At 34.5% G+C, this 22,427-nt stretch overlaps 1 protein-coding gene across 1 annotated transcript in view; it reads left to right on the top strand.

Moving 5' to 3' along the window:
* The window catches only part of LOC111048596 (teneurin-m), an 82,507-nt gene that overhangs the window by 36,552 nt on the left and 23,528 nt on the right, over positions 1-22,427 (top strand). The window contains exons 13-26 of the mRNA XM_039438900.1: positions 1,058-1,355; positions 4,905-5,140; positions 6,343-6,608; positions 8,380-8,542; positions 9,969-10,155; positions 11,123-11,268; positions 12,864-12,976; positions 13,658-13,794; positions 14,845-15,044; positions 16,971-17,216; positions 17,504-17,672; positions 18,819-18,996; positions 19,833-20,061; positions 22,067-22,292. Coding sequence (XP_039294834.1) covers positions 1,058-1,355; positions 4,905-5,140; positions 6,343-6,608; positions 8,380-8,542; positions 9,969-10,155; positions 11,123-11,268; positions 12,864-12,976; positions 13,658-13,794; positions 14,845-15,044; positions 16,971-17,216; positions 17,504-17,672; positions 18,819-18,996; positions 19,833-20,061; positions 22,067-22,292 — 2,794 coding nt within the window. The remainder of the gene's footprint in view (positions 1-1,057; positions 1,356-4,904; positions 5,141-6,342; positions 6,609-8,379; positions 8,543-9,968; positions 10,156-11,122; positions 11,269-12,863; positions 12,977-13,657; positions 13,795-14,844; positions 15,045-16,970; positions 17,217-17,503; positions 17,673-18,818; positions 18,997-19,832; positions 20,062-22,066; positions 22,293-22,427) is intronic.

The raw sequence follows: 22,427 nt of genomic DNA, 5'->3' as shown, positions 1-22,427 counted from the left end.
ATCATAATATTCTTACAATGTCTACGGGAGTGTATTTATTGTATTTGGAACTCGCTCCTCACTCACAGGCATTTGCCCACATAAGGAGCCTTCTTCACATTTAATATTGTGTATTTATATTGTATTTTGTAAAAGAAAAAGGAATAAATCAATTTCAATTTCAGTGTTTGAATAGAAACGGACTCCATTTTTTACAGCTGCTATTTTTCGTAGATAATCAATTATACTAAAGATTTTTCCTCTGATTATTAAACTGGCAACATTCGAGGTACACACTACTGGAGAAAAACTTTTAGTTTTGTTTAAAAATGAGTGTGTAACTGTTATTTCAAAATATCCATACTCCATTGCCCAACCCTGTATTATTTTACTCAATTCCATTTTTTACAGATGTTATTTTTCGTAAATAATCAATTCTACTACAATTTTTCCTTTCTGATTATTAAAATAATAACACACGATTATTAATTAAATAATAGTACACACTAGTGGAGAAAAACTTTTAGTTTTGTTTAAAAATGAGTGTGTAACTGTTATTTCAAAATATCCATACTCCATTGCCCAACCCTGTATTATTTTACTTAATTCCATTTTTTACAGATGTTATTTTCCGTAAATAATCAATTCTACTACAATTTTTCCTTTCTGATTATTAAAATAATAACACACGATTATTAATTAAATAATAGTACACACTAGTGGAGAAAAACTTTTAGTTTCGTTTAAAAATGAGTGTGTAACTGTTATTTTAAACTATCCATACTCCATTGCCTAACCCTGTATTATTTTACTCTACTCAATCCCATTTTTTACAGATGTTATTTTTCGTAAATAATCAATTCTACTACAGTTTGTTTCTCTGCAAAATTGCAACATTTGAGAATCACACTACTGGAGAAAAATTTTGTGTTACGTAGAAAAATGAGTGTGTATCTGTACCTCATTGCCCAACTCTGTATTATTTAAAATCATTTGTTTCTAATGTTTGTAATTATTTATTCTACTCCATTGTTATAACTTTTTGTAATCCTTTTTATGTCTATTTGTGAATTTGCAGGTATCCTACAGAAAGGCGACGGCTCCAACCTCTACCTGAAACAGAAGCCTCGCATCATCAAGACCACCCTGGGCGACGGCCATCAGCGACCGCTGGACTGCGGCAGCGAGTGCCAGGGGGGCGGCGAAGCCTCAAAGGGGGCCGTTGGTGCCCCCCAGGGGGCCGGGGCAAAGGGTGGCCGGCTGTTGGCGCCCGTAGCGCTCGCTGCCGCCCCGGACGGCAGTCTCTATGTGGGCGACTTCAATCTGGTCAGACGTATCATGGTTGATGGCACTGTTAGGACGGTTGTTACGCTCAAGTGAGTTCAAACAAACAGATTAGTTCATTTATTAATTTATTTATTCATTTAATTTTTTTAATAATAAAAATTATGTACAATAAGTACATCATTAAAAATAATAGGGAGAAAAAAGAATAATGTTTGTTTTTAGCGTTATGGTTTATATACTTATTATTATGCTAATATCAAGTGATACATTTGACACCTTTTGAGACCGGACTCCCTTGTGCTATACCTCTCCCAAATATAGATAAGGTTACACATAGTCCAGAATAGGTCAATTCTTAAAGTTATTGTTTTATTCCTTCCTATTGAATATAAATTTAGAAACGCTAGAATATTGTTATGCTTTCCGTTTCAATAACATGCAATATTTATTAGAAATGGTAAACAAAATCAAAAAAGAATTATGTAAAACTTCTTCTGTTCCTCAATTTAGTCTTAGGCTACTCCAAAGTATGGTTATGTTTAGCATCACATCAAAAATGTCCACTTTTAGACTTAATGACTGATACGAACTTCATGATTATAATTATTTTGAATCTCGATAGTTTGATTAAAACAAGTAGGTAATAAGAGAGCTCAACACAAGTATTTCAACCTCCAATATTCATCTCAATTTGGAAAACGTGTAAAAATGTCACACAAGAAACTAACAATCCAGAAGATGTTGATTATCAGAATTGAGGGATAATTTCAAATTATCATTACTCGGTTGGGAAGGTTGTCACGCTTAAGTGAGTTGAACTGATTGTATCAACCACTTCAAGCTTGATTCTCACATATTATTACTAGTGTACGTGCCCGGGATAGCGGAAATATTATTTTGCTGGATTCTAATGGGTATATTTATTCTCTTTCGACTGGGCTGGGTGGGAATAGTTCCCATAGGTGGGAAGCTTCACTGTGACGGGCTTGTTTACTGATACTAATAATATGATTATATCTCCATCTAAATATTTAGATGAGTGGAGAAAATCACTAAGTGATAGCATAAGGAAGAGGTAGCATAAGAAGATATCCCATGGTATAAGGCGTTTATGCTTCAAATTTCATTATTAACTCAAGCTAATAGTCCACGTAGTTCTTTTTCTGTGAAGCTGGTAGCCTCTCAAACTGTGCCGTTCTCATACTCTCACCCCAAATAAAACAGTAATAATCTGCAGTGATCGGCTTGAGTTAACAAAATAAGCTAGAATTGAAGCTGTCGTACTAAATAAACATTTTGCAACAGTAGGCCAGAAATATGCTAAAAACCTAATTCAAAATAATATAATTGAAATTCCCGAAACAAATCTCACCTAGAACCTTACATAGCTTTTTTCTAAGCCCAACCAATGTTACAGAAATAAATAAATACATTCATGAGCTAAAACCAAACTCTTCTCCAGGTGCGGATGGCATAAGTGGCATATGTCTAAAGAAAATTTCAAAGTATATTGTTTGTCCTCTTGAATTTATAGTTTAATAGATGCTTTCTACTAGGATATTTTCCCAGAAAATTTAAAGTAGCCTTAATAAAACCGATTCCTAAATCCAATAAACTTGATGATCCACAAAATTATAGACATATTAGTCTACTCAGCAACTTGTCTAAAATCATGGAAAAAATTATAAAAGCCAGACTGTTGAATTTTCTTGAAAAAAAATGAATTTATTGAGGGCAACCAGTATGGATTCCAAAAAGGTAAATCTACCAAGGATGCTGTGTTACATTTGACAAGTATAATCAACAGAAATTCCAATAGTTATAAAAAAACACTTGCTGTATTCTGTGACTTAGCGAAAGCGTTCGAATACAATACCACATTCTATCTTATTAAACAAGTTGGAAAATAGTGGAATAAGGGGGATAGCAAAAAAACTATTCGCAAGCTATTTGAAGGATCGAACCCAAATTTTGGAAACTGATATCCAGATTATTAAAGATTATGGTCTGCCACAAGGCACTGTGCTATCGCCTCTTATGTTTTTGATTTATGTGAATGATTTATTGAAACTACGCATTCCGAATGGTATTGCTCTATCTTTTGCCGATGACACTGCTTTAATCTTTTCTGGCTCAACTTGGAATGAAACATTCAACTGTGCAAATCGCGGTCTTTCAGTGGTCAAGTCGTGGTTAAAAAGTCATATTCTAACATTAAATACAATAAAAACTAAATATATAACTTTTTCACCTAATAGAAGCGGTCAACCTTCAGAACATTTAAAACTAATAATACATAATCATAACTGCGACACTCCCAACTGTACTTGTTCAACTATAGAAAGAGTTAAGTCAATGAAATATTTAGGAATTACGATTGATCAGCATTTTAAATGGGACATTCACATCCAAAATCTTTGTTATAAATTAAAATACTTGATTACAATATTTTACAAAATTAATCAATTGAAAGACTTGAACATTCTCAGAACAATTTACAATGCATATGCTCACTCAATCTTCCACTACAATATAGAAGTATGGGGAGCAGCCTTTGACGCCCATTTCAATAAACTTTTTACTATTCAAAAGCATATCATCAGGGCTGCGCTAGGAAGACCAAGACGCTATCCTAGCAGACTAATATTTGATGAGATAAACTTACCAACGCTTCGCCAAACGTTTAACAAATTTAATTATATTCATAAATGAAAATACACATCTATTTACTCAACGCAATGTCACTTACAATTTAGTACCAGCAAGTGTAAGTGCTTACAGTATAAATTTCACTGCATTGACAACCAGCAATCATCAGTTCAAGTTCCAGAGTGATAAGCTAATAAATAGGATACCAGACGATTTCATTAGGGATAAAATTAAAAGTAATAAATTAAATAAAATAAGATCCTGGGTAAAAGAGAATTGATTTTTTAAAATCGAAAACTAAATTATTATAATTATGACTTGTTTTTAACACGCTCAGTTTAAACTTGGTTTTTTTGATTACCTAAAAGAAATTTTTTTTTATTATTATTATAATTTCTATATTACCTATTTCTATTATTGGGCTTGTTGATTTTTGATTGATTCAAGAATTGATTTTGTGTGTTTATTTATACATATTCTTGGTTTTTGGTTTACTATCTTTTGGTTTGTATTTTAGAATATTATCACGGCAAATGTACCAATAATTTAAAGAATATTTTCGAACTCGTGGCTGGAGCTCAAGGCTTCTTTTTCCAGCCACACCAATGTATATTAGTTGATAAGTGTTATTTTGTAAATTTCTAGTGAATTGGTAAATAAATAAATAAAATAAAAAAATATATATCGGCTTGAAATTTGGAACATAGACGACCATGGGATATCATAGTTTGCTACATTTTCTATATGCTGATACTGAACTGATAACTGATACGTGGTAATCCGCCTTTATTATGTCTATATTTGTTCTTGTGATTTTTTAGTTTCTTGGCTTATATTTTGTGTTATTCATCAGTATTACACAGCTGTCAGAAAAGTACCACAGGCTAAACTCAAAACGGTTCCGAATGAATGTATTGAAAATTGATTTGATTTTTGAAAGTTATTTATGTTTTTCATTTCATTTTATATTTTGTGATTTTTGTTTCTAGTGTAACACGAGTGGCCTACCGCTACCACATAGCCCTATCACCTCTGGACGGCACCCTGTACATCTCGGATCCGGAGTCGCACCAGATCCTACGCGTGCGCAATGCGAACGATTTCTCGGATCCAGAGCACAACTGGGAGTCGGCCGTCGGATCCGGAGAGCGCTGTCTGCCCGGCGATGAGGCGCACTGCGGCGATGGAGCACTAGCTAGGGATGCAAAGCTCGCTTATCCTAAAGGTTCAGATTTTAATCCAAATTGATTATTAGTCAATTAATTACTACAACGACCACCACTACTACCTCTTTTTCTTCTCCTACTTATCATTCTTCTCCACCTCCTTTCCTCTCAGTCCCCCTACTCTTCATCGTACTACTACTACTCTTACTCCTCCTTCTCCTTCTTCTTCTCCTCCTCCTCCTCCTCCTCCTCTTCATCCTCTTCCTCCTCCTGTTAATCCTCTTCACCCACCGTCACAGTATACATACAGTATGGAAACTTGGCTAGTACCCAAGGGTACCCTTGGTAGGAAGCGCCGCATTGTAATAGTATTGACATTAGGTTCGGATCACTTTAATGATCCGGATCAATCGATCTCGTTCACTGCCACGAGCCAATCAGAAGACCAAGATTGGAACTTCCTGAGGTCACGTGACGTGTCTAGTATAATTTGCGTCATGTAAAAAGCATTGGTTAGATTGGCGTTTGATTACAAGTTTCCATTCTGTACCTATTCTGTGCCACCGTCTCCTTCTCCTCTTCCTCCTCATCCACCACCTGCTTTTTCTTCTTCGTCTTCTTATTCCTTTTCCTCTTCCAATTCTTCATCTTCTTATTTCTTTTCCTCTTCCAATTCTCCATCTTCTCCTTCTACTACTACTTGTTCTTATTTCTTTTTTCTCTTCTTTACTACTACTTTGTTTTTTCTTCTTGTACTAATACGTCGTTTTCATCTTATTTCTCTCCCCCTTCATCCTCTTCTCTGTCTTCTTCTTCCTCCCCTTCTTCCTCTACTTCTTCTTTTTTATTCTCCTTCTCCAATTCCCCTACTACTACTACTACTTCGTTCTCTTCTTCTCCTTCTTCCACTACTCGTTTTCATTTTCTTCCCCTTCTTTCTCTCCTTCATCTTCTTCGTTGTCATTTTTTTCTTCTTTTTTTTAGTTCTTCTTCGTCGTCATCTTCTTCTCCTACTTCTTTTCTTTACTTCCTCTTGTTGTGGTTGTTGTTCTCCTTCTTCTTCTTCTTCTTCTTCGTCGTCGTTGTAATCTTCTTCTTCTTTTTCTTCTTCTTCTTCTTCTTCTTGAAAAATCTTTCAAGTCTCAACTTTTTTTCCATAAATTAATCTCAGTCATGTCCTACCTAATAATGAGGACTGAAAGTACATATCTTTTGCAATATCTTGTAACAAATCTCAACGTTTCTTTCATAAAATTTTCAGGAGTGGCAGTCTCGGGTGACAACGTACTATACTTCGCTGACGGCACCAACATCCGTATGGTGGATCGAGATGGCATTGTGACAACGGTGATTGGCAACCATATGCACAAGTCTCATTGGCTGCCGATTCCCTGCGAGGGAACACTCAACATCGAGGAGGTGCACCTCCGTTGGCCCACAGATCTCGCCATTAATCCACTAGATAACTCACTGCATATTGTCGACGATCACATGATTCTGCAGCTTACGCCCGACGGACGTGTTAAGGTGAGTTATTGCTCATGTATTTGTCTATTCTATTCTCTCTGCATACGTCTGTCCATTGCTGTGTGTATTGGTATTTGAGGTGAAAACCTAATAAACAGTCATATACAGTGTTGGAGGAATCTAAAGTTTCGGAGATCAATCTTGCACACTTCCAAATTTCATTTTATTTTCCTAATGATGTTTATTTTCTGATGTTGCTTTCCATGACGAGACACTATATAACTTTGTTGTGTTCAGACTCTGTGTTTATAGGAGAACTTGTTACTTGTATTTATACAAGAAACACAGTGTCCGAACTACAACAATAGTTATTTGTGCAACTAGTGCGCAAAGTGACAGTTTGCTGCACCGAAAGAAACGTTTACGCACGAGCCGTAGGCGAGGGCGGAATGGTTTCTTGAGTGCAGCAGAGGAACTTTGCGCACGTATTTCACATTTAAGTTTTTCCTACAGTTATCATTGAATATGAAAAGTGGGTAATTATGGGTAAAATTGCCTGAAATGCATCAAATGTAAATCTGTGTAATTTTATTATTAATAAATAAAATAGAATGTAGTATGTGTGTTTGAATGGTGGGGCGGCTGTGTGCTGTCAACTGCTGTCATCCACCACACTCCACCCCATTAAGATTCTTATAACGTGCACCAGTCACAGTTACCAACTTAATTTTGATATTGCTGCACTGGTGCTCCATATAACCTACTAACTATTTTGCGTTGCCATGTTGCAAATGTGGAGTGCAGGAAAAATTTTTCCCGCACTAGAGCGGAAAAGTGATTCTTTGCGTTCTGTAATCAGTGCAGCAATGGCCACTTTTCAACGTAACTGTAGGAAAAGTTTATTTTCTGGGCATACAATTACATATCATAAATAGATGATCATATGTAAATAGTAATGTTGGTTGTCACCTTTCTAATTTCACTCAAGTAGTGACAGTAAATAGAGTACTCAAATGGATTATTAGATAAGATTCAATAAATGAAATTTACTAATTCAAATGTCATATGGATCAAGAAGCAGGCTTCAGTAAACATTGGATGTGAAACGATTCAACTTGACGGTTTCTAGGATACTTTTAACTCTAATGGAACACAAAAAGTTTCATTATATTAGATATATTTATTTATCATTTACAATCAACTCAAGGACAAAGAAACAGACTACAGTCCAAAACTTCTTTTCATCCCAATTTCATAGAATAAATTGTCCAAATAAAGGTTATGTGTGACTTTCCAATTCTTCACTAATTTCCACATTGAAACTAATTTTCCACAATACACAAAACTCTTTATGAACAATTATGAACTTTTTGAACAAAACACAAACACTTAACACAAACAATTAAATAAACTGGGAATGTTTTTTGTAATCTGTGTTACCAAAAAAAATTACCGTAACATTCATTCAACTATCTATAAACTGAGAAAACATCTACCGTATATGTTTAGTGGTCTATGGTGTTATGGAATTAATAAGTGTCATAGAAACCCGGCCTGATTTTCGAGATAAACAGCCCAGATTTTGATTTGAAAAGGTTTGGGCTCAGAAAACCTCTTAATTTTCATTGGAAATTTGTTGATTTGATTTCAATAATAATAAATTTGTCTTTATTTCTGTGAAAAGGAGTACAGTACAAATGACAAATGAACAGTGACAGCAATAATAAAAATATGAAACAGATTTAAGCGAACAGCTCCACTCGATTATACAATAAATAATCAAACAAAACAGAGAAAACAATGAAATGAAAGTTCTGATGGTCTGTTACAGGTGGTAGCAGGTAGACCGTTGCACTGCCCGTCACGCGGCCATGACAGTGAGCTGGCCACACGCGCGACTCTCGTCATGCCGCAGAGCATTGCGTTCGCTCCGACCGGCGATCTGTTCGTCGCCGAAAGCGATTCGCAGCGAATCAATCGCGTGCGCGTCATTGGTAAGTAATCATTAATCACTATTCCATCCTTAATCATTACTAATTTATTTATGAGATTTGATAGTAAATTATAATAGAATAAAAGATAGAGCCATAGAGAAAATACGATAGGAGTGGTGAAATGCAGCTGATTAATATGCGCAGGGTTGGGAGGAATCAACAAAATGTGCAAGTCCCTAAGTCCAATCTTACAATTTTTAAAAAATTCTTCAATTTTCTAGCACCAAAGTTTTTTAATAGACTTCCTGTGGACATAAAAAGGTGTAGGCAGAAGACAACTTTCTGCAGATTATTAAGCTGCGTACACATATTCGCGCTTCCAACCAGCACCGAGCACGCTCCTCCCTCGTACCGCCCTCGTACCACCATCGAACCACAGTCGCACCGCCCACGCACCCATCATGAACGTTACGGAAGATGTTAGATCTTCTCGCGTTCCCCGGTCGAACCACTGTTGCTCCCCGGTCGATCATCAATCGCTCTGCTGGAGTGACGTTCTGTTGCGGAGCATAGCGAAAGTCTGTACGCACCGCCTCTACATAGCCATCTGATACATGAAGATGTTTCCGGTTATTATGAAAATATTGTTTGAACTGCAGGCCTGCACAGTAGTACACTTTTTTTACAACACTGGTAAGCGCGACATTTTTTTTCGTTTGTAATGTTATTGTTTATAGTGTAATATTGTTAGTATTCTAATAATGTTAAACTGATACTGAAGTTCTTTTTCCTTTTTTCTTGTGTTTTTAGTTTTCTTTTTACTCTTTCTCAATTTGCTTCATAAACTGTAACACTTCTTTTTTATTCTAAGTAGTTTTTTTCTGCCCAAACAGGTTTTTGTAACCTTTGGGATTATTTTTCATGTATATTTGATTTTTTGTAATGTTCTACAGGGTATGATTGTGATTTTTTAGTTATATGGTAATTGTTTCAGTGACTATGGTAATTTCATGCTCTGTATATATTGTAAAAATGGGAATAAATTGAATTGATTTGATTTTATTTTATTTGAAAAGATAGCTTACGATATGCTATCTTTTCTCAGTGTTAATAATAATTATCGAATAATTTTTAGCTATGATGATATGAAATTAATATGTCTTCTATGTTTGGTTTTGAAGCATCTACATTTGAAGAAGTATTTAATAACTGAAAATTTTGTGAATTGGACAACTACAAGACGACCTATATCGGACTATTATTGTGTAACCTTATCTAAATTTGGAAGAGGAATAGCACAAGGTTACCTTATGTTTTCTCTTCCTATCATTTCAATGATGTACATATTGTATGAAAGAATAAAGAATATGAATTAATGCAATGGATTATGTTATCGATATAGACTACATCAATTCCATGTGATAATTTGTCACCAATCATTTATTTCTTATTGAATTAATATAATATTTGTTATGTTTTCTATTAGGAACCGACGGCAAAATCAGCCACTACGCAGGCGCGGAATCCAAGTGCAACTGTTTAGATCGTGGCTGTGACTGCTTTGAACAGGATCACTTCCTTGCTTTCACCTCCAAGTTCAACACCATCTCTTCTGTGGCTGTGTCACCAGACGGCATTCTGCATATTGCTGACCAGGCTAATTACAGGATCAGGTATGCATTCAAACAATTCAATCTTCAGTCTCCATAAAGTAAAATAAAAGTTTCTTTACTTTTCCAGTACCAAAGTCAACTTTCTAACTATTTACCTACTTATCTGAATGAGTAGATTTACTTTTCAATAATCAGTGCCATAGAGAAAAGATAGCATAAGTAGATATACCATGGTATAGGGCGTTTATGTTCCAATTTTCTATGTTAACTCAAGCCGATAGTCCTAGTAGTTATTTTACGTGAAGTTATGTGACGCTGGTAGTCTCTCATACTGTGCCGTTCTTACACCCCAACAACACAGTAATAATAGACAGTAGTTGACAGTCATCGGCTTGAGTTAACAGAAATAGGCTTGAAATTTGAAACATAAACGACATATGCTATATTTTTGGTTTATGTCAGTACACAGCTTATGCACTCCAGCCAATGGCTGAGGAATGAATTTCTCTTTTAATTATATTAGCTGTGTCAAATGTAATAATCAGAAAGAATGGTATTATTTAATTTAAAAACTATAAAAAGAAGAAGAATGAAGAAAAAGAAGAAAAAAGCATGAGTTTGATTGATTGTTTCAACTAGTTGAAATAGAGGTAGAGAATAACTTAACTGTTACTTTTGAAAATAAATTGAAAATACTGAACAAACAATTATTTCGAGTTTGTTTTGTGTGCTACTAGAATTCATTTCTTATGTCTATTGGTAAAATAAGATTGAGTATTGATTAGCTCTAAAAATACATGACAAAATCATGATAAATTTTCAGCTAAATATTCTTTATTGATTGATTCATTTAATTATCTACTTCAAAGCTTTATTACATTGAATACTGCAAATACCCTTTCTTTGTTAAATTCCCAAAGCTTGTACTGTCTCGATGGAAAATAGAAAAAAGTTTACTAGTAATTTCATTATTATCAATTTTCGTTAATAATCTGTGAATAAATAGCTATATATTTTTTTATTGTAGGTCTGTGGTGGCTAGCATACCGGAAGCGAGAAATACACCGGCGGAAGCATATCAGAGAGAGTATGAAGTGTATTCGCCCGATACACAGGAGGTGTATGTATTCAATCGGTTTGGACAGCATATATCCACCAGGAATATACTCACAGGTATGTTTGTTGTCTGATGAAATAACTGATTGATAATCTTCGTTTGGAAGAACTTTTGTTAGTCATTTTTGATAATTTTAATGAGAATTTTTAAATTTTAATTGTCGAGACTATAAACAGTTTGTGATACTAACTTCTTCAAAAATTGGGAATATCTCTGTTGAACGGCGTGTTGAAACAGTCTTTAGTTCTCTCTAAAACAAACGTTTCAATAACAACTGAATTTATTTATCAGTAATCATTTCATTACATCAATTTTGGGAATAATTCCCAAATAAATAACTAATTTAAATAAAATAATTTATTCAAATAAACAATTTGACAGGTAATTTGTCAGTACTAATCTACTTTTTTGAACCTTGGTTATTTCACTCTCAGCATGGATGTTGAAAAGCATTACCAGTTGCACATTTTCTAACTTGATCAAAATCTCAAGAAATTTGGAGTCATATTCTTGCTAACACCACTGCAATTCGATTCAAAGTGGAGCTATTATTTTATCAAAAAAAAAAACTTTGTTCATTGTGCAATTTGAAAGAGGACGAGGATATTGCTCATTTCATTGGTCGGTGCCCAATTCTTAGCAGCTGCAGGAAAAAGCATCTAGGCAAATCTCATCTTAGGTGGCAGGAAGTGAAAATCCTTTTGAATGGAGTAAACTGGTGCAAAGTGAGTGAGTACTGTGCAGAGGCATGGAAATATAGACATTTTTTGATAACAGAATTCAATTACTAGTACTCAGTCTGCAGCCTCTGAAAGACTTTTGGTAAACACTCTGTTATACACTTTGAGATTTGTAAATATATAAATATTATTTCTGATTAATTTATTGAAAGACAATGAACTCAACTCACCCTGACGGTCAATGACCAAGGGTTATTAGCTTGCATTTGTATTTATTTTCAATTTATTTATGTATCTGTTCAGTACAATAAAAGCAAATTATTATTATTATTATTATTTTATAAATTTCAAGTTTCCTGGTCAACTTGCTTAATTGTCAAGCTGGTTTTGTTTAGTTGAGTTCTATAATAATAAGATTTCAAGTAGTTTTAACCAATTACCAAATAGCCTTGGATCGGATGTAATTTATTATATGAGACACTAGTGAGAATTATTTTGTCAGCATTGGTTCAATATGAAGCTCTAAAATTCATTCATAATGCATTCATTATATATAATCTTATATCTTCAGCATTCATTCATTCATACTTAAGCTGCGTACACATATACGCTCTTCCAACCCGCACCGAGAACGCTCCTCCCTCGTACCGCCCTTGTACCGCCCTCGTTCCTCCATCGAACCACAGTCGCGCCGCCCACGCACCCATCATGAACGTTACGGAAGATGTTAGATCTTCTCGCGTTCCCCGGTCGACCACTCTTGCTCCCCGGTCGATCATCAATCGCTCTGCCGGAGTGAAGTTCGGTTGCGGAGCAGAGCGAAAGTCTGTACGCACTTTAAGAATTCAAAATTCACTATATGTGTTACAAAAAATTTTACTGTTTGGCTCTAGAGAATTCTGATTTGTAAGATTCGATTTCAAAACCCAATCGCGTTCATTTGTAATCGTTCTAATTCTTGTATTTCTCAGGTGAAACCAGCTACCTGTTTACATACAACGTGAATACAAGTAACGGAAAACTTAGTACAGTCACTGATGCCTCCGGAAATAAGGTCTTCCTACGTCGTGATTATGCATCTCAGGTAACAAAAATAATTTATTATGTATTTTCCAATTCTATCAATGTATTTTAAAATTAACTTTCTGTTGAATTAGAAGCTGCATTTGGTTGTGAAGCATTCATAGGAAATTCACGACTGACGCTTAATCACGTCTGAACTACTCAACTGATTAACTTGACATTTTGCATATAGATTCTTTATTCACCCAAGATGGTTATATGCCTATTTTGAATTCTACAAATTTCATTTTCTTTAATTCAAATTTTATTTATTCAAACTCACAATATTTATAATCAGATTCAATAAGAAAAACAGTTTGTTATAACTTACATGGGAATGAAATAAATATGAAAACTTGTATGAAATAAAAGTATGCATCTTTATTGGATGAGCATAAATCGTTTGACAAGATTACAAGACAACATTACAAGACTTCATTACGTCAAGTTTTCAGCTTGTGAAGTTTTTTATTAGACCCTTGTGGAGCACAGATTACCTGTTTAGTAAAAATTAATATAATTCACTTATTTCTTCAGCAATTCATAGAAAAGCTGGTCGTAAAAACGTATCAAATCTGTAAAGCTGCGTTCAAATTGTTCAAGTATCATTAAACGCTTTATTCAGGGTTTGAGGTAAATGAATTATTTTTCCATTTTTCCTATTTATCAATAATTGTTAACGTATTTTTATGTTTGATTTCAGGTAAATTCGATCGAGAACACCAAGGGCCAGAAGTGTTTGATAAGGATGTCGAGAATGAAACTTTTGAGCGAACTCAGCACACCGGACAATTACAATGTCACCCTGGACTACTATGGACCCACTGGATTACTTCGCAGGTAATTTCAGAATCAAATTTTCTAAAATAAATTAGACAAAAATTGAAATAACTATTCAATCTCTACTAATAGATGCCAATTAAGGCCAAGTCGCACAAAGCGTTTTTTCAGGCAGTTCCAGACGAGTCGGCAGGGAAGGAAGCTATCCAATTGGCTGATTATCAGCTGATTCACGAACTTCAACCCAATCCTGCCCTGCCGACTCGTCTGAAAAAAAGCCTGAAAAACGCTACGTGTGGCTTGGCCCTTAATATCAGATTTTATTTCCAGGATAGCTTGAATCATAGCTATCCTTTTACGGTGTAAAATTAGCTATAGCTCAACTATCCCTTCCTATCATTTCAACTTACTTTATAACTTGAATCTTACTAAAGGAAAATGTGTTTTTCATCTATAGTTAGGCCCACGTTATAATAGCAGTGGAGAAAGATAGGAGATCAGCGTTGCCGACTCTCTGCCTTCAATAGTGGATAGCTGATGTTGTGTATCTGATGCAATATTAACTGTACTTTCTTATTAATACTGAGCTAGTAAAAGATAGCGCCACCTGTTTTGTCGAATGATAAACAAGGATAGCAACACCATTGTTAATAGAATAATTCCATTTTGATGTGGACTTCACTGTATCCTATCATTTCCACTCACTTTAGAACATCAATCTCACTGTTTTTTATCTTGTATTATTGTCTTATTTTGTTTATCTTATTTTTAACTGTTTATTATTTATCTCTTTTCTGTATAGGGCTACTTTTATAGAAATAGAAAGAAAAATACAAATTGATAGATTTTTGTTTATCTTATCTATAACTGTTTATTATTTTATTTTATCTTAACTGTTTATTTGTCTTGTACAATCTTACTGTTTTTATCGTTATATGAGTTCCTTATTAAGTCTGATGATGACATACACCAGGTCGAAATGATCATCACTGCTAATAGTAAGTGTATTCTTCACTTCATAAGTTTTTTAAAATTCAAGGTTGAAATTAATAGTGAAAAGTATGAATATGCATCAAATCTATCAATGTTGGTTTTTCGTGTGATTTGCAGCAAACTGGACTCGACAGGTCGCTCGTACGTGTACAATTACGACGAGTTTGGACGCTTGACGAGTGCAGTGACGCCCACCGGCAAAGTGGTCAGGTTGGCATTCGACCTGAGTGTGAAGGGAGCCATGGTCAAGGTGACCTTGGACGACAGGCAGCCTATTTCTATGCTCATCAAGGGGTCGACCGTCGTTACCAAGTCTGGTGAGTGGTTACATCTGTTTTCAAATCCAAATTCAAATTTTATTCTCTTCAAAAAACAGTTTACAAAATTCTTTAGAATGTATCACATAACTCACAAAAAAAATCTGGTGTGGCGCACTCACTCAACACTTTCTTTGCCGTTATGAAAATTGATCACCTGACGCTAGTGTTCACGCACATCTCAAGTCTACTATACAAAGATCTGAGTCAGTTGGTGACAGGTCAATAACGTTGGAGACACACGTGATCTGCTATCTCTTCATAGTGAATGATTCAATAGAATCAACAGTTGCCAACAGTTTTCAATTAAATAATCACATTTTATAGAATTTGGATCTTATTTTCAATTTTAGGTGAAAATGTTACTGAACAATAATTGAAGAGATTTCCATGCTCAATCTTTTCCACTTGATTTTTTTTTTTTTTTTGTTTAAATTGTATCTGAAGCCTGATAATTGGTTATCTAAAATCAAACTTTGCAGCATAGATGGGGCGTAGCTCCTGAAATTTGCACAGATATGGGACTTAAGGCAGTTAATAGAGCTTATCAATGACTATATTAGGTATAAATTTGATCAAAATCGTTGGAGCCGTTTTTGAGAAAATCGCGAAAACCCCTGTTTATGACAACATTTTAGCCGCCATCTTGTATTGAATTTGATCGAAATTGTCGGATCCTTAAAGTGGAAGGACCTTAAGTTCCAAATTTCAAGTCATTCCGTTAATTGGGAGATGAGATATCGTGTATACAGATGCACATACACTCATACACACACACGCATATAGAACAATACCCAAAAACCACTTTTTTGACTCAGGGGACCTTGAAACGAATAGAAATTTGTAAATTGGGGTACCTTAATTTTTTTCGGAAAGCAATACTTTCCTTACCTATGGTAATAGGGCAAGGAAAGTAATAAACGATAGTAATACAATATTCAATGTTTCAAAATGCATTTATCCGCATTTGATGAAAAATTACAATATCGGTATAAAAAAACGGGCACTGACCCAAAACTTCTTCTGTACCTAAATGTTGTCCAATAAAATGAATATAACTTATCAAAACATAATTTACGCTCAATTAATTGACAAATACAATATTTTAAATTGAAAACAAAACGGAATTACTGTTGTGTAGAATGTAGTCAGTATTGACATAGTAGTCAGTATTGTACAGCTCTTTTCAACATATCAATGAATTTTTCTCTGAGAAAATTGAAATGAAGTGCAATATCATACTTTAATCTTTCAATCTTTCTAATATTTAATCTTTAATCTTGAAATTTTATCTCAGAGCATTGAAATGAAGTAGAATATGAATTCTTCAATGTTTTTTTCCATCACGAACTGCTTATTATTAAATCACTTTTTGTTATTAGAAAAAACGACTAGCAGTAAGATATTTTACAATAAATGAATTAATCACTCACTGTGACAACGAGATCTTTCGGCACGTCCGCCATCTTCTTGGTTTTTTGACAACCAAGAAGATGGCGGACCTGCCAAAAGATCTCGTTTCACAGTGAGTGATTAATTCATTTATTGTAAAATATCTTACTGCTAGTCGTTTTTTCTAATAACAAAAAGTGATTTAGAATATGAACTTTAATGTTTAAGATCGTGAATACCTCTTATAAGAGGTAGACAACCCAGGTCTAAAAGACCTCTATATAAAGACCTCTTATATATATATTGGTAAATTTTTATCATGATTAAGTTAAATGTCTTCAACACCAATTAGAGACAGCTGCTTTTGAAAGAAGGCTTCTTTTATTGGTTTTTGTGACATTCAATCACGGTTAAAATTTAATAGCCTTCTGTGCAACCGGGAAATAGATTTGGGAAATCTATGTTGTGTGTAAACTGTAAACTTGGTTTCATTTATTACACATTTAATTGAATTAATGTTGTTTTTTTTTGCAGGCGAATCACAACAAAGTACAATGATCGGGACAGACGGAAGTGTGTCGACGACGTCACCGTGGGGTCACGTGGTAAGCACGGACACCATTCCATACTCGATCCTGTCGGACGTGGACCCGATTCTGGGTGAGAGCTACCCGGTGCCCGCCAAGCAGAGGGTGGAAATTGGCGGAGAGCCGGCCAACCGTTTCGAGTGGCGATACTTTATGCGCAAGCCCAACGGCCAAGCCAAGTTCCGGCCGCAGCGTAAGTATTATTCTAATTTATTTATTTCATCCATTCATTCCTTATAAATCACATAAATCACAATAGAATCAATCAATAACCTGTACAATATACAATGCAATAATAAAAGTATTCACATAATAAAACAGCTCCAGTTCAGCTCCTCCTCCTTCACCATTCCTTACTCGATCCTTATTAAACTGAAAAATGTTCTAGCTTTAAATTCAATTTTATATTCACTGTCGAATATTTTTCAATTACTGCTAATTACAAGTATCAATATTACTAACATGTTTGTCTTCTTCCAGCTGGTGGCGTGGTACAAGTAGGCAGGAAACTGAGAGTGAATGGTGAAAATCTGCTGACGCTGGAGTATGACCGTGAGACTGGAACAGTGGCCGTTTTCATGGATGACAGAGTCGAACTGTTGAATGTCACCTACGATAGGACGGCGCGGCCTGTCAAATGGGGACCAAGGTAATTGCCAATAATTATTCTCTTGATTCTGTATATCTTTGCCTTTCTCTATCAATATTATCTTTCCTCGTATTCCCTTCATCATCGCTTTCCATCTCTATTTATTCCAGTTTTAGCTCGTCTTTCTTGCATTCATTCTCTTTCTATTTTCCTGCTACTACCCAATCTTTTTTCTACATTGCCACAACATCATCTACTCTCCTCCTTGCATTCTCCTTCTAGTTATTTTCCCTTGCATGACCAATTCTCTCTCTGTTTTTTCCTACCCCTTCCTCTTGTACATTACTGTATCTTATCTATTCCTCTCTCATTGCATTCTTCTTGTATCTTTTCAGTCAATTCATTCATTTATTTAGCTTCTTCCAATTATAATGTTCACTTAACATATTCATTATTACCTTACTGTTTGTTTTTTGATCAACGTTACCTCTTATTCAAACAATATATCAGTTTATAATTTACAAGGTGTAATTTCAGGATTACCGTGACCATATATAATTGTGTTAAAATTGTTTTTTTAAAATTCCCATATTATTTCCAAGTTATCATCATAACACAATACCATTTTGTTAGATAAGTTATAATAAATTGTGTTGGAAAATTCCTATATTATCTCCAAGTTATCATAAAACAATATCATATTGTTAGATAAATTATAATGAATTTTGTTGGAAAATTCCTATATTATCTCCAAGTTATCATAAAACAATATCATATTGTTAGATAAATTATAATGAATTTTGTTGGAAAATTCCTATATTATCTCCAAGTTATCATAAAACAATATCATATTGTTAGATAAATTATAATGAATTTTGTTGGAAAATTCCTATATTATCTCCAAGTTATCATAAAACAATAGCATATTGTTAGATAAATTATAACAAATTGTGTTGGAAAATTCCTATAGCCTATTAACTCCAAGCTTTCTTGGTTTTTTAATGTATTTCAAATTCAAATTCAAATTTATTTATTCCACACTCATAACTACATATACGTACATGAATCAAACAAAGCTCAACATGACAATACAATCCAACCAAAGTGTAATAATAATAAACGGTAAGTGAAAAAACCACTGGCATAAGATGACTCTTGTTCGCCAGTGGGAGCTGGAACGGATTATTTATTTTATTTATTTTGCAGGAACGGAATATTCGCCGGTGTTGAGTTGGAATACGACAGGTTCAGTCGCCTGAGTAAATGGAGATGGGGCGATTTGACTGAGAGCTATGGCTATGACAGGTCTGGACGTCTGGCTGAGATATGGTATGCTGACGGCACATCGACATTGTACACTTTCAAGGATCTCTTCAGTACTTTGGTGAGTGTTATTCGCTTTTAATTTCAAGAAAATGTTCATGTTCTTTAGAATTAGAATCTGAAAATAATTTAATTGGAAATTCTTTATTGGAATTCAATTATAAAACTTTTCAGGGACACTGATTCGAAAGAATAAGTAGTTTCAAATCTGATACTCTTTTGATCAACAAATTTGTGAAACTTATCTGTGAACTTGAGACTCAGACTTGAAAGAACCAACTGATTCACATATAAAACTGTTTATTATAAGGACAATAAAACCTACAGTATTGTTCTATTGAAATATGAAAGCTCCTAATTCAATCGGCTGAAGAATGAGCTTAATAATTTGGTATATGTTCATACTAATGAAGCTATTCAAGTATGACAAGAAAGCTATTGTTTTTTTTATCATTGAATATAATGAAAAAACTTGGAATGTATATAATTCCTTGCAGGCCTACATGTATATAATGTCTATGAAACCAGCTCTGAATTCAATCGCCAGTTTCTAGTCATGAAAATGAGGAAAAAACTTACAGCATTAATTTCGAAAAGATCAGCAAAATTTTAACTGTAATCAAATGTCACATGAACCCTATCTATCTGCCTCGACAAGAACAAATTCAAGAAGTCTTATTTGAAAAATTCTCCTCTTGTTGGTTCTCGTGTCATTTAATCATAATTAAAAATCAACAGGCTTTTTGCAGCCGGGCCTTAAACTATCAATTAGCGAAATTCTACTTGAAGAAGTAAAAATTTAAATTTAAATTGAACTGTTTATAATAATTTCATTGATAATAAATGTAGAAACTTTTTCATTGTAATCGTTTAATCAATTTTTATTTGTTCTAATAGCCCCTGAAAGTGACGACCCCTCGTGGCAGTGACTACCTTCTTCAGTATGACGACGCCGGCGCTCTGCAGTCGCTAACGACGCCACGAGGTCACATCCACGCATTCTGTCTACAGACGTCGCTCGGCTTCTTCAAGTACCAGTACTACTCCCCCATCAGCAGACATCCTTTCGAACTGCGCTACAACGATGATGGACAGATTTTGGCTAAACTCTATCCCCACCAGTCAGGTCAGTGAACAGGATTAATATAGGCTTGTATTGGATATGGTGTGACAAAACTTGTCAATTACTGTTTTGTGAATAGGGTTAGAACTTGATGTAATTATTGTTTCATTGATAGGCGCATAAAGTTCAAGGTAATTAGAACTTTATGAACTGGAAACTTGACTACAAGAGATCTTGAAGAATTAAAATTTGACTTATTGGAAACTTGATGAAATTACACCTTGACAAATTGAAAACTTGACGCAATGAGTCTTTGGCTAACTGAAAGAATAAGTAGTTTCAAATCTGATACTCTTTTGATCAACAAATTTGTGAAACTTATCTGTGAACTTGAGACTCAGACTTGAAAGAACCAACTGATTCACATATAAAACTGTTTATTATAAGGACAATAAAACCTACAGTATTGTTCTATTGAAATATGAAAGCTCCTAATTCAATCGGCTGAAGAATGAGCTTAATAATTTGGTATATGTTCATACTAATGAAGCTATTCAAGTATGACAAGAAAGCTATTGTTTTTTTATCATTGAATATAATGAAAAAACTTGGAATGTATATAATTCCTTGCAGGCCTACATGTATATAATGTCTATGAAACCAGCTCTGAATTCAATCGCCAGTTTCTAGTCATGAAAATGAGGAAAAAACTTACAGCATTAATTTCGAAAAGATCAGCAAAATTTTAACTGTAATCAAATGTCACATGAACCCTATCTATCTGCCTCGACAAGAACAAATTCAAGAAGTCTTATTTGAAAAATTCTCCTCTTGTTGGTTCTCGTGTCATTAATCATAATTAAAAATCAACAGGCTTTTTGCAGCCGGGCCTTAAACTATCAATTAGCGAAATTCTACTTGAAGAAGTAAAAATTTAAATTTAAATTGAACTGTTTATAATAATTTCATTGATAATAAATGTAGAAACTTTTTCATTGTAATCGTTTAATCAATTTTTATCTGTTCTAATAGCCCCTAAAAGTGACGACCCCTCGTGGCAGTGACTACCTTCTTCAGTATGACGACGCCGGCGCTCTGCAGTCGCTAACGACGCCACGAGGTCACATCCACGCATTCTGTCTACAGACGTCGCTCGGCTTCTTCAAGTACCAGTACTACTCGCCCATCAGCAGACATCCTTTCGAACTGCGCTACAACGATGATGGACAGATTTTGGCTAAACTCTATCCCCACCAGTCAGGTCAGTGAACAGGATTAATATAGGCTTGTATTGGATATGGTGTGACAAAACTTGTCAATTACTGTTTTGTGAATAGGGTTAGAACTTGATGTAATTATTGTTTCATTGATAGGCGCATAAAGTTCGAGGTAATTAGAACTTTATGAACTGGAAACTTGACTACAAGAGATCTTGAAGAATTAAAAATTTGACTTATTGGAAACTTGATGAAATTACACCTTGACGAATTGAAAACTTGACGCAATGAGTCTTTGGCTAACTGAAAAAATGAGGCACAGAAAACATGATGTACTGAGAACTTGATCAACTAAAAATTTATTGAACTGAAAACTTGATGAACTGAACTTCTAACTAATTGAGAGGTTGACGAAATGAGATCTTGCCAAACTGAATTCTTGATTATATTTTCAAAATGAGAGCTTTTAGACTGAACTTAACATACAAAAAACTTGATGAAATTTGACCTTTGAGAAACTGAAAACTTGACAAAATAGAACTTGAAAACCTTAAACTGAAAACATGATGAATTGAAATTCGCATAATCAAGTGAATTATTGTTTCATGAAAATTTTCTCAGTATAATTTAAATACATTGTATGCTGTGTCTCTGTAATGTGTTGTATCATAGAAAAACTAACTTGAGTTATTATTTACTTCATCTCTGGTTGTATTAACTGGGTGTTGTTTTTAATTTATAGGCCTATTGTTTTTATTCTATTTTGTTGACTGGTCTATATGTGAAATTGTGACATCCTGTTTTCTGGGCTGATATAATTATTCTAATGGAATTTATTGTGTTCTATTCAGGTCGCGTGGCCTACGTGTACGACCAATCAGGCAAACTGGACACAGTGTTGGCAGGTCTGTCTTCGATTCACTACACCTACCAGGAGAGCACCAGTCTGGTCAAGAACATCGACATCATTGATCCGAGCTTCGAGCTCAAGCACGAGTTCAAATACCATGTCGGCCTGCTCAAGGATGAGAAGCTCAAGTTTGGAAGCAAGAGCGGGCTGCATAATACTCATTACAGGTGAGCATGAGATCAAAATAGCATCAACATTATTTATTATGATAGTTTGTAGTTTGATGTTTGTAGTAATTTATAGTGTGTTGTTTGAAGTATATGAAGTGAATAGGCCTTTGAAGATTCGCAGTTGAAAAAATA

Source organism: Nilaparvata lugens, chromosome 12 (assembly GCF_014356525.2).
Source record: "Nilaparvata lugens isolate BPH chromosome 12, ASM1435652v1, whole genome shotgun sequence".
In the NCBI taxonomy this organism is placed as follows: domain Eukaryota; kingdom Metazoa; phylum Arthropoda; class Insecta; order Hemiptera; family Delphacidae; genus Nilaparvata; species Nilaparvata lugens.
This window is presented reverse-complemented; position numbering and strand designations above follow the sequence as displayed.